At 41.0% G+C, this 18,677-nt stretch overlaps 2 protein-coding genes across 5 annotated transcripts in view; one reads left to right on the top strand and one right to left on the bottom strand.

The window, feature by feature from the left end:
• The window catches only part of LOC142396785 (polyprenol dehydrogenase), a 39,568-nt gene extending 32,060 nt beyond the window's left edge, over nucleotides 1–7,508 (bottom strand). The window contains exon 1 of the mRNA XM_075479873.1: nucleotides 7,076–7,508. The gene's annotated coding sequence lies outside the window, so the exon portion shown is untranslated. The remainder of the gene's footprint in view (nucleotides 1–7,075) is intronic.
• Nucleotides 7,509–8,585: 1,077 nt separating this feature from the next.
• znf148 (zinc finger protein 148) lies at nucleotides 8,586–18,347 on the top strand. 4 transcript variants are annotated; one of them, XM_075479869.1, is made up of 7 exons: nucleotides 8,586–8,677; nucleotides 10,938–11,209; nucleotides 12,041–12,166; nucleotides 12,298–12,421; nucleotides 12,573–12,656; nucleotides 12,751–12,869; nucleotides 13,636–18,347. In XM_075479869.1, the coding sequence occupies exons 2-7, from the start codon at nucleotides 10,961–10,963 to the stop codon at nucleotides 15,268–15,270; spliced, it is 2,337 nt and encodes a 778-aa protein (XP_075335984.1). In that variant the 5' UTR covers nucleotides 8,586–8,677; nucleotides 10,938–10,960; the 3' UTR covers nucleotides 15,271–18,347. The 4 variants fall into 4 exon arrangements, with proteins under 4 accessions (XP_075335984.1, XP_075335983.1, XP_075335981.1 ...); XM_075479868.1 differs by having other exon boundaries at nucleotides 10,938–11,251; XM_075479866.1 differs by having other exon boundaries at nucleotides 10,938–11,311.
• Nucleotides 18,348–18,677: the final 330 nt, after the last annotated feature.

The raw sequence follows: 18,677 nt of genomic DNA, 5'->3' as shown, positions 1-18,677 counted from the left end.
CAAGCACACATTTTATTCAAAGGGTCCTCCAATTTACTGAAACACTTTTGCCACTCCCTGGGTGGATTTAGGGTTTTTTTTGTTTGCTTTTTTAAACAAAAGGTCCAGAACTAGTTTTCAAAATGATCACGTGTCTGTGTTCATACAGAGGATGATGAGTGAGAAAATCTTATTACATGGAAGCTGATTAAAATGTCTAATTTTAATTAAGTCAAAGTTTTCTCAGATGATAAACCCATAATGAAGCAGCTGCCTTCCCCCATGAATGACAGACCAAATCAGATGTGGTTCTTAACGAAGACGGCATCAATTAAAGATCTCCATCTTGATCTGGATTCAAGTCCTGAGTTGATCCTGTTTAACATTATTGATTGAATGCACCTGGCCAAAGGGATGTCGGATAAGATTCATGCCTAACATGGTGTTTCCATCTTAGTCTTCGCTTTGTGCTAATAATGTGCAGTTCAGGCCAGAGGGAGTCAATTACGCTGACTATATCACATCTTTGTCCATTGGAGGACATACACTGGGAAGTAAAGACTTAGGAAGCAAGTCCAAGACGGAGAGAGAGGCTCACAGGCACAAAAGTGTGTGTGAGTATGTATTGAAACTCGGACACAGCAGACATGTGTCACCTCGGCTCCAGTGTCGTCAAGCTAAACTGACATAAACAGCCCCGGGCGGCCCTATCAGAGATGGACTTTACATAACGGCTGAGTCACTCACGATCTATTTTTATGGCTTTGAGGTGTGTGTGCAGTTTTGTATGTTCTAATGCTTCTATCTTCCTGTGAACATGTAAGACCCTCAGAATGAGGACATAACATATGTGATGATGGGTCATCCTGACCCGGCTTCACTGCTTAAAGGGTGATATGAATAGGGATGAGGCATAATAAGGGCAGGCACGTGTTGTTTTTTAAAACAACTCTGGGGCAGTTGTTTGCCCTTAAAAGAGAGACGATTGTTGGGGAGGAAATAGACGATGTCCTGGGTTGTGAATGGGTTAGGTTGAGTGAATCTGAGTAAAATAAAATGTTAATGTTCATTTAAGAGAGAAAACTGTCCCAACCGCCAGTTACTAAAACAAAAAAGGGTGGGACATAAAAACTGTTATCTTTGTAGAATAAGAGTCTACTTGCTCCTTGTCTGGGTGTGTAAACGCTTGTAGTTTAAGCAAAGGGAACCAGGACAATAATGGATTTTGGAGGTTCATTCTGATGTAAAAACTTTAAGAGTTAAGTATGAGATTGATTAAGTGTAAGGACTGGCGTCTGTGAGAATGAAGGTGACAACTTCATAGTCTTTCAGATAGATTCAATATCATTGATTTGATTTTTGTTTGATTAGATATTTCATAAACCAAATAAATTTTTACTTTTTCAAGTTAAGAGTCAGCGTCCCGAAGCAAAATTGGCAATTTTTCAATGTAACCAAACTAAGGAAAAAAAAAAAGAAACTTTTCATTAATAAAAAACATAAATGAGTCATATTATTAGGGGTTACAACATGTGTGGTTGAATGAATCGACTCTTCCACAGTTTAAGGATAAATGTTGAAATTACTGAGAGACTGAATAATGATAAGTACCTTTCTTACCAAAAGGCCATATGCCACCAACCCAAGTAGAAAATACTGACCTTTACAGCAATAACAATAGTTTGATTATGAGAAACTTCATTGATGATTTCATATCTACAAAGCCAGAGTAGGTATCGAGCGGTGGCATTTACATTAACTCTTTTAAGCTATTTGTGAGAATGAATGTTTAATGGAAACACAGAAACACTCATACCCTTTTTTCATATACTGTAAATGCACAGTGTTGGGCAGGAACAGAATAACAAATCCCCTCCACTGCTTAAAGCTTCAATAATTCACGTTCATCACTGCATTTTTTATGACCTCATTCTCAGCTTAATGGAAATATATCAAGGTGTATCAACATTCAAGTGATCTGAAAGAATCCCTTTGTCCTTCAGTCTATGTCTGTACAGAGTTTTGTAAAAACAACCTAATCTCATGATGGATGAGATTATGTACCGAAACACTTGCTTATTTAAATTGTGTCCTTTAGAACCATTTCCTCAGTCTGTTCACTAATCCACTTCTGTGATTTCCTGCTTTTCTACTTTGCTACCACCCGCTAATGGTTACAATTAGGAGTTGAAAGCACGTAGTTGGGATTAGAGTTAAAGTACAGGGTTTGGTTTGTGTTAAAGCAAATAAGGATAGGAAAAGTAAACATTGTTCCAGGCTACCACGTTTTACACTCATTGGCCTTGATTTCTGTCATGTGATGTGACACTATCCGCACATTACTATAGCCTAAAAAAATGTTTTCATCTCACAATTTTGAAGAATGGATTGTGAAACTACTACATACTAGATGTGTGGACAAATGTTATTATTTTTCAGTTTGTGGTGAGTCTGGGCTGTGCGAAAGTATTTATCTACTCTGACATGCTTCTTATTTTGTTGCCTCACAATCTGGAATTTAAATGGAATCTTTGCAGTTTGTTTTATTTGCTTCCTCCACTCCAGCAGACATGCACACACACGCACACATGCAAAATCTATTCCTGGTAGAGCCCTCTTTTGCATCAATTACAGCTGCAAATCTCTCAAGATATGTCTCTGTGAGTTTCGCACGTGTAACTACTGTGATTGTTACTCATTTTCTCAAAATAAATTGCTACTGCTCCTTTGAGCGAGATGGGTTTAACTAGAGTAGAGCCATCTTTGAGTCGTACCGCACATTCTTGGTTGGATTGAGGTCTGTGATTTGACTAGTCCATTCCCAGACATTGAAATGTGCCTCCTTAAACCGCTGGAGTGTTGCTTTAACAGAATACTTTGGATCGTTGTCACATTAAATTGTGAACCGCTCTTCCACTCAATTTTCTGAAAAACTGAAAAAGATCCACGTTTTGCTTCTTTAGCATCATTTCTTCAACTCTGACCATTTCTCAGGCAATGTCAATGAAAAATATCCCCTCGGCATGATTATGCCACCATCATGCTTCAGTGTGTGGATGGTGGTCCAAAGGTTATGGGTATGTGCCACGTGTTTTTGCTTGATGGGCAGCTAGTTTTGTTCTAGTCTCATCCAGCCAGAGTACCTTTGTCCATATTTAGAGTCTTCCAGGTTTTGTTCTTTCGACGCAATGATGTTTTTCTGGCCTCTCTCCCCTAAAGCCCAGCATTATGAAATGTACCGCTTTAAAGTGGTCCGAGGAACCAGCGCTCCAACCCCTGCTGTAGAGTTTTGCTGCACTTTCAGGGTTATCTTGTTATCTTATTTGTTACCTCTCTGATTAATAACCTTCCTGTATGGTTTGTGTAGCCTGCCCCTTCCTGGCAGATTTGTTGTGATGTCGTACTCTTTTCATCATCTATTTTATGGATTTAATGGTTCTCTGAGGGGTATTGTGTTTTTTATTTTTTCATAACCTAGCTCTGTTTGAAACCTTTAAGAAGAACTTTTAAGAGTTTCTAAACAAGTGTGCGTGTGTATGTGTATATATATATATATATATATATATATATATGTATATATGTATATGTATATATATATATATATATATATATATATATATATGAAGATCAAGTGACAATTAGGCATGCACACATGCATTGCTTTGCATTTATCTTGTGGCTATTGAATGCGTCGGTGTATGTACGAGATGTGAGTTGCCTCTCTTGGTGCTTTTCCATAACATTTGAGACGAAAATCTGACCAAGTCAGACCTAGTAATAAATAAGTATCACGTTCATGGCACATGTATGAACTGCTGCAGTCACATTAACGCACTGACAGGCACAGGTGGGTTCATTTGACATATGATCAGTTGTTCAGAGGAATCTCACAGGCTGCAATATTTAATAAATCAATAACCGTTTCCTTCACCATGATTGTGTCTGCAATAATTAGCTAAAGCACCAATTTGTATTTTTCTCAGAATCTGAGATAAATGAATGAGAAAAAAAAACGTTTTAACTGTAGCTTAAATTCCAGTCCTCTATCTGATCATATATCAGTATTTCAATTGCTCCATCCAAATTTATCAACTGTGACTCGATACACTTACATAGTGTAATGTGATGATCGTACAGTTTCTCATCTAACAAGCAACAGGTGAAATAAAATCCCACTTTCCTCGAGTTGATAACAACTACGATGTTACTGAAGTAGAAGTAAACCCTCATAAGTATAACACTGACTGCTCAGCAAGCTTAAACGTGTAAAAAAAAAAAAGGGATATTTTCGGCTGCTGTCATCCACTGCTGCTTTGTTTCACACGGCCACTGCACACTTGGTGCACGAATATGAATTGTCATGATGATATGACATGTTGTCAGAAGACTGCGAAGGACTATTATACTGTACCCTTATAGCTGTAGTCTACACACTTAATGCACTTTCCCGTGTTGTGTGAATTGCAAATATCTCCCACATGTCACAGACATGTCTGAATGAAGGGTGAGGAACATTGAAGGAAGAAAGGCCAATGTGTGAAAAAGTGAATGCCATCGCTTTCACAGACTGATGAAGCTATTAATGTTACGCATCTCATGTGTTAAAAGGGGCTTTCGATAGCACTGAGGGGAACCTAATTGAACTAATTATGCTGGTTAACTATTATGGCAGCTCAAGATCTTAATTCAGGGCTTCAAAGCAAAGAGGGTGGATACATATTCAGGCACTACGTTTCTGTTTTTCATTTTTTAGAATTTTTCAAAGCATTTTTCTCTTTCTAAATTATGCATCATGAATTGTGGACTATTTGTGGTAGGACCATAACATAAAAAAACCCGAATTATATCGGTTTAAATTACAGTTTGCAAGGCTGCAAAACAGGAAAATTGTCAAAGGTCTTGAATACTTTTTGCAAGGACCTGCAGCTGTCTCCAAAACATCTGGAATACAACCATGAAGACAATTCAATCATAAAGGAAATACTTGTCTGAGTGAAAGTCACACAGTTAAACATCTCCTCTGCTGCCACACATGCAGTCAACTGCAGCAAGATCATTTACAAATGTATTCAACGAGAGAAAACATTTGGAATGAAAATGAGTGAATTTCATGCTTATGCATTCACACACGGGTGACACACACACACACACACACCTGTCTCCCATCCTGAGTCCCGTTGAGCCTTCCCTGCTCCACTTTTTTCAGTAATTTTGGAGCATATCAGTGTTTAACCCTCTCCTACACTGTCACGCACACCGCCTCCCGTCTTTTGCAAACTGAACAGACATACACAGTTGATCAAACACAGCTTCCCCCCTTACTTCCATCTTAACACAAAGCGACAACAGTCCAGCATGCCAGAAAGCAACAGCTGGGGCAGTTGTCATACACTTTTGTGTTCCTGCTCTCTCATCATGTCATTACTGGGGCAGAGAGAGTCTCAACGGTCATTTGCAGCCTGTACGTGAGAGAGTGTGGGTATGTCTGAGAGGGTAACTTAAGTTGCTTGCATGCATACATGTCTGGCAAAAATTGTTTTGTGGCCCTAGTCAAAGAGGACATCTGCCATCTTGCCTGGTTCTGCTCTCCTCTGCAGGGTAATACTCTCAACATGTCAGGAGACTGTGGGGTTTCTTCTTCGTGGCTGTATCCAGATGTTTTGGCTGCTTTTGCATTAAGAGTGTAGCACCCGTAGCCTAACATAATTGATTTTTAGGCACAAACTTTCTCAGTGAGTTAGTGGCTGGCTGTTTGAATGTTCTGGGGTGTTCAGGTAATCCATTAAAAAAAAAAAGAAGAAGAAAGATAGAGCTGCAGACGGTGATTATGACTCAGTAATCACAAGAGAGATTTCACAAGGTGCTTGAAGCATAATTTCCCATTTCCTTTTTTGAAACTATCCAACATAAATTTATGGTGAAAACATTCAAGGACTTCTCAAAAGATGAAGATCCTCTTTTATAGGAGGGAGGACTCAAATAACAGTTTTTTGGTATGCATCCCCCTCCACTCATCACAGCTTAAGTTTAAAAAAAAAAAAGATCAACATGTCCTTGGTCTGTCCTTCGTGAACATTTTGTTTTAGTTTTTTCTGGTTGAGGACAGCAGACTAAAATGTTTTACATGAAAAGCAGCCTCCATATCACACATATTAATAGATTTATGGGCCATCTGACATTATTTATGCACCAGGGGCCAACGTGCCTGCAATATCGAGAAGTCCCTCATTAAGCGTGAACTGCAGTGCGTTTGTTTGAGTGAGTGAGTAGATGTGTGTGTGTGTGTGTGTGTGTGTGTGTGTGTGTGTGTGTTGAGTCAGTACACCCCCACCCCCAAACACTGAGACTGGACGTAGCACGACGGAAGAAGCTCAAGATGTCAAGGCGAATAAATTTGCGCTATGCGTAAAAGCATTAACTGAATATTTGCGATAAGGGCACCCAAAAAAGGAGGGGAAAAAGCATGACACAAAACAGATTAAGAATGAGACGCACGGGAACCGGTGGAGATAATCCTGTTATCTTGTTGGACGTTAAATGCCAGTGTGAAGCATCCTCAGAGACCAAGATGAACTGCGCGAACTAATGCTGCGGATATGTAAGGAGGGAGGAGAAGTGGGCTAACAATGCTGACAACATTTGTAAAAAACACTGTTGTTCTTGACCTTAAGGGACATCCACGGCGTTTACCGCAATGTCACCGGCAGTCTTCGCTCTCCACACACTAACTGAGAGCCCCCCCACACGCGCGCGCGCGCCCCGTTTGACACCACTTCGATATCCCCCTGATGACATTGTATCACCTTTGAGAATTCCTTTTCAGTAATATGTCTGATACACACGGTGTCAGTGATGGACGGTCGTTGTCAAGTTGGGAAAAAGAGGGGGATTTGGGGGGGGCTCTGCTCTGGTTTGGGATACCGGGCGCCGCTGGAGACGAGTGCCGGTACCGGTCATCACCTTTTAAACAGAGCGCGTTTAACATTACGCGCAACAAGCGTGCGCGCGTGTTCACACAAACATAGACGCATATATACACAGAAAACCAAAAACACGAATGTTGACGTAAAAAGACAAGACAGATATGAGGACTTACAGGATGACCCTGGGCTCTGTGGGCTCCGCTGTGCACCCCATTGTTGTGTTCCCGTTACTCCCGTTTTAACGGAATCCTCAGATGCCGTGGTCGCAATCCACGTCTCTGCAAATGTACCACAGGATCACATAGAGAATTAGGAGTATGGCGAATATGAAGAGCGCTACTAGGATGGCCTTGGTCACTGGAGAGATGAGCGACTGCATGTCAGGAGCAGAGCCGGGCAGAGCGGCGTGGGGCTCCGCTTCCGTCCGTCCGTCCTCAGTCTGCTATCTCTTTCGCTCTCCTCCTCAGCTCTCTGCCGCTCCGGTGGCAACTGTTGAGTACGGAGCCAGGGGATTTGCCGCGCGCGGACACACACATTTAGAGCCGTGCGCGCATGCACACGCGCTCCGCGTACACGTAGGTACCCCGGCTATCCGGGCGCGCAACGCGTGGGGGCTTCCCTTGCTGACGGCAGAGTAGTTGGTTGCCGCTCCCCGGATCCACTCTCTCCGGCAGCCTGCCGAACATCAGAAGATTCGCAGACAGGGGAGACTCAATTGATATCACTTGCGGTTCCTATAGGGAGGTCTGCGCTATAAAAGCACAATGCAATTCAGGTTTGAAGAATAAAACCTGGCGGAGACGTGTCCAGGCTGAATGGAAAAGTCCTAAGTTGCGCCCCGAGATGCTGCACTTGGAGGCAAACAGTTTGATTAGTATTCCTCACGGCGGCGTGTGTGTGTTTGTGTGCGTGAGTGTGTTTGAGAGAGAGAGATAACTGACTTGACAGGCTATAGGCTATTATCACGACCCTCCACATCCCTTTTTAGGCGAACTGTCAGTGGAAGGATTAGGGTAGGCTATAGACGATAGATGGATATCGAATTAAACCCGTTTCCCTTTGAGCGCTTTAGTGAAGCCTTGTGTTATAGGTTTAGCCTTGTGTGCACGCTGCCAGGATATAACTAATAATATATGGAAGATTATCACATTGTCATGGAAAACTGTCAAATATTTATGCTGCAGCTATATGTACGTGAGACTTTAATGTTGTGGAAAAAAGGGAAAGAAAAGACTTTTGGAAAAGGGTTGGACCTCTAATGAACACGCATGCCTCACTCATGGTCCTTTTGAAACATCGCTATCATCAAGCAAAATCGGGAAATCAATCTAGAAGTCATTTGTATGCAGTAGGCTTAGATTTAACTTTTTCACATGCGCCTACCTTATAATCTATGTACAGGTTCGTACTTTTACGCATTAATTTACACTTCAGACTAATCATATTTATCTATTGCTAATACTAAAACATGATATCCTGGCCTACTGGCTACTGAACATGAGCACATTCTCATGGAAGACTTGACTGACCATATCAAGGCTTATAAAACATCGTGGTAGATCACTGAGGTTGTGGAAGTGGGTCGCGAACTCGGCATCACCATCAGCTTATGCGGGGCGACTCGATCACCTCGCTTGCCGATGTCAACCACTAGATGGCGACAAATATATTTTTTACATGCCTACATGAAACGAGATGGTGTGTTTGATTATTCCGCACACCATCGTTGCACTTGCATAACAATCATGACAGCTAAACGAGTCTAAGACACGCAGGTAAGAAGAAACAATAGACATTTAGTCGTTGACATGTCTCACATGCGTCACTGAGGCGCATTGTTGTTTGACGTGGTAACGAGTTAGCGAGGGGTAGCTAATAACAGCCAATATCACTGTGGCCTATTGAGAGTGGCTGAGGAAGCTTGAGATGCTAGCAAACTAGCCTTACTGATAAGTTTGGTGAAATGAGCAGGCGAAAGTTGTGCTTGTCACCATGTGCATCGTTTGATAAGGGCTACGATTTATTTGAAAAATATGTAAATCGCATGTGAGAAGAGTGCTGCAGTTGAGATAAGGCGTTAACTTAAAATTACAAACGAGGCTGACTAATATTTGTAAACAGATTGCTAGCGACTAGCTAACTAGCTTCGAACAGGCCATAAAGATTTGTCAAGTAGCGGAAAGTAGGATGTGACTTCCGGTATCGTTGTGCAAAGTAAAGGACTACACTTTATTAAAGCTTTTGGTCTATTGTGGTTTCATATCAACCTTATACAAAATATTTCTGGGTATTGTTTATCTAAATTAAATGTTGGTAACTCTTCCTCAAAATGCGTTTGTTTTGAATCATTTATTTATACATTTTTGGGCCCAACTTGAGTATTTTTTTTTAATCGGTATGAACCTGTGTCGTCAGGTTACATTAACTAATTTCATGTATCATTTTTTTTTTTTTTTTTTTGTCTCATCAGCATGAGCTTGTGTCCATTTAGCCTGGAGACAAAGACAATAAAAGGCAGATGGAGATACTTAGGTTACCTGTCAGTGTTTCTAAGCAGTTATTAGTACTTATTAGTTTGCATGTAGTTGATAGTGGTGGTATTTTTATGCTGCTTTGAGCAGTTTGAGTTAAAGGTTGGAATTGAACGGAAATACGGCTCTATAGTTGAGCTTGTATTTTGAAGACACAGTCGCTCCTTTCTTCCTGTGTTGTTGCAGCAGACTTTTGAATTTGATTTAGCATATTTGACAAGCGCGGTTAGCTAGCTGACTAGCTAGGTCCTGAAGCCTCTTAACACCAGTGATACTGTGAGTGTGTTTGCATATGACTTTTGGTCTGTTCTAACTGTGACAGATATTTTTGTGCCTGCTGCTGCTGTTTCTTGGGCCAGTCTGCGTTTGTTTTAGTTTCAAACGTCTCACGAAAGTGTGTAGAAGTGCTAGCTTTAGCTAGCTTTACGTAGTGAGATCAAGAGATTGCTAACGTTAGACATATGGCTAATTAGGTCTTGTAGTGTAACTCTAAATAGAGCAATACTAGTGTGACACTGCAGCTAAAAACATACAAATATCCTGTAATTTGGCAATTATAAGTCATATACAATCGTCTTTTGACGGGAATAAATAGAATTGCCACAGCAACACTTTTGAACATTATGAGTCTTTAGTCTATAATTCCCATTATTTCAATAAAGTCTCATCTTTCGGAGTTCACCCCGTGTTTCTCAGTAGTCCACACTCTACACTTCATTTTGTAAGATAAGATTACAGAAACAACAGCTGACCCAGTTACAGAAGTTGACACTTTACCGAGAGGAGACATTGCTGACATTAGATATGGAACTGAGTCGGACCGTAACAGCTATTGTAAGGTATTAAGTCTTTTTTTTTTTTTTTTAAAGTTCCTTTATTTCACTGTGTACCATCAGTGAAAGAAAAACTTTAGAATTTGATATAGGTATTTTATTACATAAAATAGCATTGGGGTGCTTTTGCCAATCAAACAACAGTGTCAGTTTAGGTGGCTTGTTCTTTCTGTGGTTTAGTAACAACAATAATTAAATATTTCTTAAATTTTAGTTGTGCTAGGAATCATAGTACGCTACCACTGGATTTTGACGTGTAACAGTTATGACAGGAAGATAACTTTATGCTCGATGGGTAATGTGGCAACTGTAAGCTTACATGTTTTCTGTCTTCATTCTTCACTCCAATGGTCCTACTTTATGTGTTTTACCCTGAATGTTTTTGTGGTTGTGTGTGTGATTTCAAATCCTTATTCTAAATAAGACGGATTAAACGGGCTATTATTTGCCATTTGGCATTGGCTGGTAACGATTTAAGAGGCTTGTGGACTACAAATGAATGAGGACACATTTGCGTTGCAAGCACCCTTTGTCATCATGGCTATCTTGAAACAGTTTAACTCTTCCTCCCGTCATCTCAAAGTAACAAGCAGGAATCTTCTGGAATTAATCTGTTTGACTTTTGACCTGATGACCTTGTCCTCTTTGTCTTTATTTCCTTGTTTATACAGACTCAAGAACTACTCGATGTAAGATGAACGCTGAGGACAAGTTGGAGGGCATGCTGCTGAAGTGCAGCAGTGGCGGAATAGATGGGGGTGGGAGAGTCAGCCTGGGCAGCGGAGGAGGACTGGTGGTGATGACTCTCGGGGAACGATCTCTGGCCAATCACCCCCTGCTGGCTGAGGACGATGATGACGAAGACGACGACGAGGACTTGACAGGAAGCTCGCTGGTCACTCATGACCTGGTCCCTCCGGAGCAGCTGATGATGCAGGAGGAGGTGACAAAGAATGTTGGCGGAGAAGAGGAGGGAGGAGGCGAGGTGGGAGTGCATTTCCCCCTAAAACTCACCCATAAGTTGCCCTGCTTGCTTCATATGCCAGTGAGTTCATGCTGGTGAAGGAGTGGTCATGTTTTGATTAGTGTATTTGTGTGGATGCTTTATCTGTGGTGTCAACTTTTTCAGCAGGCATAGCAGAAAATGGCAGGAAATGTCAGGCTATTGGTCCATTTAACACTATATATATATATATATATATATATATATATATATATATATATATATATACATACATATATATATATATATATATATATATATATATATATACATACATATATATATAAAAAACATATATATATATATAAAAAACAAAAATTGACATCCCTGTCCCAAGTGTCGACTGCAGATTTAAGTGTTTGACAGATAAACATTTTGAAAGCTCTGAAAGCTCACCCCTTATCTACTTCACTGAAATTAAACTTAAGATACACTGATTCATATTTGGAGTTTAAAAATTGTACTCCAGGTGCCCATAAACTGATATAAATCCTACAGATTAGGTTAATATATTTTGTCAGTTGGAATCTTTCCCAGGCCAGTTGCAGATGAATCTCTCAGCATGTTTACAGTATTCTAGGACCTGATATTCCCCTTCAGTTTGTTGTGCCTGGGGCAATTCCATGGTGAGGTGCCATGATGTTTGATTATCCTCTCCTTGCCCGTTAGCACCTGCCAGACCTGCATAGACCACTTGCTGGCCGGGTGGCTCATAAACTAGGTCATGTGCCATTTTAAATGTCTTGACTATCTATGGTCCTGCTTTTACAGTTGAGCATCAAGCAGGAGCTGAAGCTGTCTGACCCAGCAGTCCATATAAAGAAGGACAAAAAGGCAATTAAGGAGCTGATGGTGTGTCCCAAGAAGAAAAAAAGGAAGCAGCGCTCACCAGCAAAGGTGCAAGTCAGTTTCTATCTCAGCAATGATCTTTTTTTTTCTTTCTTTCTTCTTAAGTTAACATACATGCAGATATCTAAGCTAAACTAATACGATTGTACTCTCTGTCTTTGTTTTTTATACTGTTGTAGATTCTCAGCATGAATGATGATGGATCTTTGGGGACGCCAAACCCCAAGTGTCATGTTTGTGTTCACTGTAATGCTGCATTCAGAACAAACTACCATCTGCAGAGGCATGTCTTCATTCACACTGGTATGAGTTACCCAGTCATGTTTTCAGATACTTGCATCAAATTCCACATTGTACATGCTTCTATGAAAATCTTGTTTTGAAACGAGACATTTTGGCTTTGTTTCATGTGAAAAGCAGACTGCGTATTGTCATTTATCCTGGTGTTTTTCAGGCGAGAAGCCATTTCAGTGCAGCCAGTGTGACATGCGCTTCATTCAGAAATACCTTCTCCAGAGACACGAGAAGATCCACACTGGTTAGTAAAGAATGAATGCAGTCGGTATTCTCAAGGGTTTTATCTGTCATATCGGTCTCCAATGAGTCGTGTTGATTTTTGTCTGCTTGCACAGGTGAGAAGCCTTTCCGCTGCGATGAGTGTGGGATGAGGTTTATCCAGAAGTATCACATGGAGAGACACAAGAGGACTCACAGTGGAGAGAAGCCCTACCAATGTGACTACTGTCACCAGGTATACTGCTGCTGTTTGTGTGCCTAGTGTTGCATTTGAGAGCAAGAATATGGTCATTTAAGAGCACCTTAAAATGTATAAGTGGATCCAAAGCAAGAAAACATTCATTATTTCATTTTAGTCATGCTTTATATTCACCCTGACCTTTTAGGAACAAACTAAATCTGTGTGGCACGCAGTCAGACAGACTTGTGGGTAACGCACAGTCGTTGCAGTGATGTCATCCTGCATCATCTGGACCTGTAGGGGAAAATTAGATTTCAGTGTCTGACAGTAACTCAGTTTTTACCTTGATGGTTCTGATTTGGTATTTATGCTTCCTGGTGCAGACGGAATGAAAACGAGGCTCCTTTTAATCGACTCCATCTTCCAACGAGGCCCACAGTGCAGAACAAACAGTCAGACAACAGCTGCTGTCGGCTTTGCTTTTGACCGACTGATTGTGTTTACTGTTTCTTCTTCGTCTTATTCCAAGGTTTTATTTCAGTTATCTGTTAGATGTCCCAGTTTACCTTCTGCAATGTTACAGCAGGCGTGATAAGGATTGTCAGGGAAAATAGTGTACATCTCTTTTCATTATTATCATTAAAAAATGTCTCTACAACTTTGATGTTATGCATAATGTGCATTAAACAACATTAGAAATCGTAAAGAATGGAATTTAAGAGGGGATTCATTTGAGCTGCTTGCTTAAATGTTTCTTTCATTTTGCAATTGTCTGTTTGCTGTGACTTTAAAATATCTTCGTTGTGTCCTCTCCCCACAGTACTTCTCCAGGACAGATCGGGTTTTAAAGCACAGAAGAATGTGCCACGAAAACCGAGAGAGGAAAACGAACAAGAGCGCCGGCAAAGTCGGGCCTTCGCGTGAAGCGGAGTCTTTGGGGTCTCCGTTTCTCCCCAAAGAGTGTTCTCTACCCAAGAAAAAGCGGCAAAAATGTGCAGAGAAGAGTTCAGGCACTTCCACTACTGTCCAGGCAGAAGGACACACCTACGCTGTTAAAGAAACGGAAGAGAATGAGGGCCAGAGTCGAGATAAGATTGAAAGTCCGTCACTATATGCTGTGTCCTCCAAGGTAAAACACGAGTATGTGATTGCAGATTACTCTGTGGAACTCCCCGAAGAAGCAGCCAGCCAACAGGAAGATGAAGTGTCGTCAGAGGAGACGACACCACCTAAAATAGTCCTGAAGAAAGTCGCCAAGAGGACTCTGAAACAGTCCAGTGAGCAGACCCCTCCCTGCTTGCCCACCTTGTCCTCCTATGAGGAAAATGATAAGGTGGCTCAGTTCACCTTTGACATTGTGGACAAGCAAGGCCTTTTAGAGGTGGAAGGCAACACTGAGCTCGAAACAGTCGAAACTCTTCAAGGAGGACCAACAAAACCAGCAGCCAGCAGCACAAACTACGACGACGCCATGCAGTTTCTCAAGAAGAAGCGTTACCTTCAAGCTGCGATGGCAAACAACGGCCGGGATTACGGCCTGAACACGAGCAGCATCTCTTCTCAGCCACCTGTTACACAAACTGTGGTGTCAACCGTTATTGATGAAACTGTCCCTGCCACCATTCTGGAGCCCCAGCCAATCAACGCGGAGATAAAGACGACTCATGACAAGAATGTTTTGCCCGACGAGGTTCTTCAGACGCTGTTGGATCACTACTCCAACAAAGCAAACGGGCAGTCAGACATTTCTTTTAGTGTGGCGGGCACAGAGGTGACCTCAAGCATATCTATTAATTCCTCGGACGTTTCGGACACCAACCCCGTGGAGGGCCTCGGAGTCTCTGGTGCCCAGGCTCAACCGCCGACTGAGAAAGTCAGTCTCTTGCAAGAATACTCAAAATTTCTCCAGCAGGCACTGGAGAGGACCAGTCAGAACGACAGCTACCTGACCAGCCAGAGCCTCAGTTTGGTCTCGGAAAACCCCACATTAGCCGGACAGCCTCTGTTCTCCACAGAGAAACAATTTCCCTCCCCCAGCAGGTTCAAATCAGGGATGGGCTCTCCGCTACGGTCCACTTTAGAGAAACCTCACTTTGGATTACTGGTCGGAGACTCCCAGCACTCATTTTCATTTTCAGGTGACGAGACCTCGCCCCCTTCTGCGGTGTCCCCGGCTGAGGAGGACTTTCTGGAGCAGGTCTCACCCGTTAAAAAGACTGACTCTTCACAAGGGATACTGCAGACTTTCCAGATAAGCTCCTTTGATCACAACTTCAAATCACATTTCCAGACATTGAGATCTGGAACCTCCTCGCAGTTTACTGTTGCCAACGGACAAGTAAGTGTCCGAGGACACAGCACAGACTTCTCAGAGTTCCCTTTAGTTCGTGTCACTGAGACCAGGTCTCAGCTGAACTCTTCCCCTGATGTCTCAACCAGCGAATCATTTGGCTGAAGGAAAACGGGGAGAACTATTCATTAGTTGATCATTTCAGCAGCACTTTATCTAATCTCTCCTGTTTTGCCAAAAAAAAACAAAAACAAAAAAAAGCAAATTACGTGCTCTTTCTTGAATTAGTTAGCAAAAATGTTCATGTTTTTGTTTTTGTTTTTTCTCAACTCGAACCTCTCCTATAAAAAGCATCGTATAATTAAGCATTTCCCCATTTGAAAAACAAAGCATTTCTCCTTCTGGAATGTACAGCACCCGAAGAGATTAAGTGACCAAAGTGTAATGCAGGAGTTTTGTTAATATTCTCACACTTTTGCCGCCATAGAGTTTATTTTTTAATGTCGGGGTCTGTTTGCCTTGCTCAAAAATGATTCAGTCTCTCTTGCTGCTTAATGCAATATTTCCACTTACAACATGTCGGCTGTATTTATGTATGCCTTTTTGTTCGTACTGTAGCTACCTCCCCATGCTGTTTATCCGAGGAAACAACTGAATTTGCATTCATCAATAGAGCCTCCTTATTCCAGGTCTTTAATTACAGCATTACGACACAGTAGCACAATCGCTCTTCACTTTCTACGTTGAAGTCACTTTATTCTCAGCTGAAGTGGAGATTTCCGTGTATCCGAACGGTACAGACTGATTAAATGCATCTGGTCTGGAATCCAGTTCATTTTCCCTTTACAGACTGGGTCGAATTTGTTTGGTGTAGTGACCAAAACATTAGAAGTCTTGCTTTTCGCTCATGAATTGTTCATCATTGTGTGATACTTGCACGGGATAGGCTGCGTAGTGAAAAGGCTCGACCATGTCAGATTGAAAACTTTGTTTAAAAACAAGTTTCTTTCTCTCACTACAAAAAATGATATATATATATATATATATATTTCTTAGCTGCACGGGTAATGGTTGCAGGATAATTTCTATTTTCTGTCAGTGGTTAAAATAATCTGCAGTGTAGTATCAGGATTGTGCTTAGTTTGCACATTCTGAGCTACAGAGAACGTTGCATTTAAAGTCTCAAGGAAAAACTCGAGAGATTGTGAGATTTGCCACTTCTATTGAAAACTATCATGCCAGATTCGGTTTGGGGTTTATGTGAAATAACAAATTTAGCTTCCCTGCGGTTGAACCTTTAAAAGGATGTAGCACTTGTTGGTGCAGTTTATTGTACTTCGTTGCAGTTCTTGGAAGTTCCGATCGTGGGATGACCACCGTTCATTGAAAGTCAACATGTTATTCAAACTATATTACAGAATATCGAGCACACGTGGGAATGAGAAGCTTGGTTTAAAAGTTGAATTCATTTAGCTTCTGTGCCTTTTTCCTTTTTTTTTTTTCAGCACTTGCTTTTTTCATTCATTTGTTTTTCTTTCTTTTTTTTATTTAGTTTTTGTTCCTCAGCCTGTTCCTCGAGGCTACTAACCCCTCTTGCACAACAACAAACACATAAGCTATCAACCTTTTCACTCTGCAAGACGTTGAACTGGGAGCTTTATTTGATTTTTTTTTTGCCTTTCGCGCTTGATTACTTTATGAAGTCTCTGAGAGAAAAATCACCATGTCTGATTAATAGTCAAACTATTACGTCGTCCCGAGGAAAATGGCGTCTGAGCGACTGTGCCGCAGTACGAGCACAGCTTCGTGTCTTGGATGTCAGCAGCTTTTCTTTTCATTCTCCTTCCAGTACTTGTCCAAACCATGCTGTTCAGAACGCGCACGTGGTGATGTTCGAGGTCACACTGTCGATTGCTTTCCACGTGTACATATATCTGTGATCGTGTCGGTGCTACTGTGTTTAACACTGTCTTATATGCACCATCCAGTTGGAAACTGGCGTTGAGCTCCCTCTTGTTACAACTCGGCTGACAATCGGGGACAGGCGGCACCGTATTAATCATCGAACCCCTTCTTCTTCGTCATTGATCATTCCCTGTAGAATGTATAGTAAACACCCTGCTGTAAATACAGTGTATATTTTTACGTTTTTGCAAAGTACTGTTCATTGATGGACGCAAGGCGTGGGCAAAGAGACGCTTTTTGCCAACGGAAAGCATATGAGGTTGTTTTCAGGCATTTCACAGATTCAACAATGAAACAGTTTCACTGACTCACTGTTCATGTAGTTTAAAGAGCACTCGTGGGTTTAACTTAAAAACAAAACAAACATTACATGCAACCAACATTTTTTACTCCCAGAAAAGTGGAGTATACCACTCCAGCTGAAAGTCTTTTTTTTTTTTTTTTTTCTAATTTATGAAAATATTTAATGCCTGCAGCTAAGAGGAGCTCGAAGATATGTCAGCTGAAATGGACGATCACCGAAAGTGAACAGTTCTCCGATTAGTTGCCAATGTCATTGTGATCAAACCTGAAAAAGCACAGTGCAGATGGGCTATGCTTTTTTTTGTATAAAAAAAAAAAAGTTTCAGTTTATGGGAAAACTTTCAGTTATTTTGACAAATAATGCAAAACGCTCAGACTCATGAACTCTGTGAGCAGTTCTATGACATATATACATATATATGTATTTTTTTTTCTCTCATTTTAATTAACAATTGTCAGTCTCCTGGCCATAAGTGTCCTTGTATAAGCTAGAGAAAAAGAAAAGAAAAAAAAAAACTTGTTTTGTGTAAAGATCTGAATAATGAATTTTTTGATAAAGACTATTTTTGAAACATTTCATTGCAGGCACTGATAGTACGGTCTATCACACGGAGTCGTTCTTGCTACACTCATTTATCTCTGTACAAGTCGTTTGTGTCAAGATCTTTGAATCACACGTGGGAGTCGGAGCTTTGGCTGTCAGTCTCATACTTTTAAAGAATTTGACAGGGAAGGCCCCCCCCACACACGCTTCTCTTTAGGGTTGGTCTGATGTTAGATTGATTTGCATGGTCTCCGACTTGTAGAGTGAACTTGTTTGATGAATAATGTGCAGCTTTAATTGTAGGTGATTAATCAGTCAAGTAACCCCATACGATTAGAATTTTTGCAATATATCATGATTTGTAAGCAATCTGATTAAATTGTTTTGACTGTTGTGTGTCATGTCCTTATGAATAAAAGTATTCACAGTACGTGAGCTTGAATCTTCTTCTTTTTCTTTACTGGTTACTTATGTATTGCATTTGAAATAAAGCTTTTAAACGGGAGGCAGCCAAGGAAAAGAAATGAGTCTGACAATTCCAAACCAACATAATGGCTGTGACATAATACAATACACAAACAGGGCAGATCCCCACACCGGAAGAATGTGGACTCGGATGTTGAGTATTCCAAACAGATTCATTTCCCTAACTGTAAAATGCATTAGCAAGTCAAACCCTTTTCACAGCTAAACGTGTGCTAAAATTATACAGTAAAACGCTAAGAAAAGTCCAAACCCAGCCCAGTTTTTTATGTTTTAT

Source organism: Odontesthes bonariensis, chromosome 12 (genome assembly GCF_027942865.1).
Source record: "Odontesthes bonariensis isolate fOdoBon6 chromosome 12, fOdoBon6.hap1, whole genome shotgun sequence".
NCBI lineage: Eukaryota > Metazoa > Chordata > Actinopteri > Atheriniformes > Atherinopsidae > Odontesthes > Odontesthes bonariensis.
Note: the sequence above shows the minus strand (reverse complement) of the source record. Positions and strands in the feature narration are given on the sequence as shown.

Bases quoted from the DNA above. Each gene is read 5' to 3' on its own strand.
- znf148 (XM_075479866.1), top strand. From the start codon at position 10,961: ATGAACGCTGAGGACAAGTTGGAGGGCATGCTGCTGAAGTGCAGCAGT. The intron at 12,167-12,297 runs GTGCAAGTCAGT...ATACTGTTGTAG, and splicing joins AGCAGCGCTCACCAGCAAAG to ATTCTCAGCATGAATGATGA. The intron at 12,657-12,750 runs GTTAGTAAAGAA...CTGCTTGCACAG, and splicing joins ACACGAGAAGATCCACACTG to GTGAGAAGCCTTTCCGCTGC.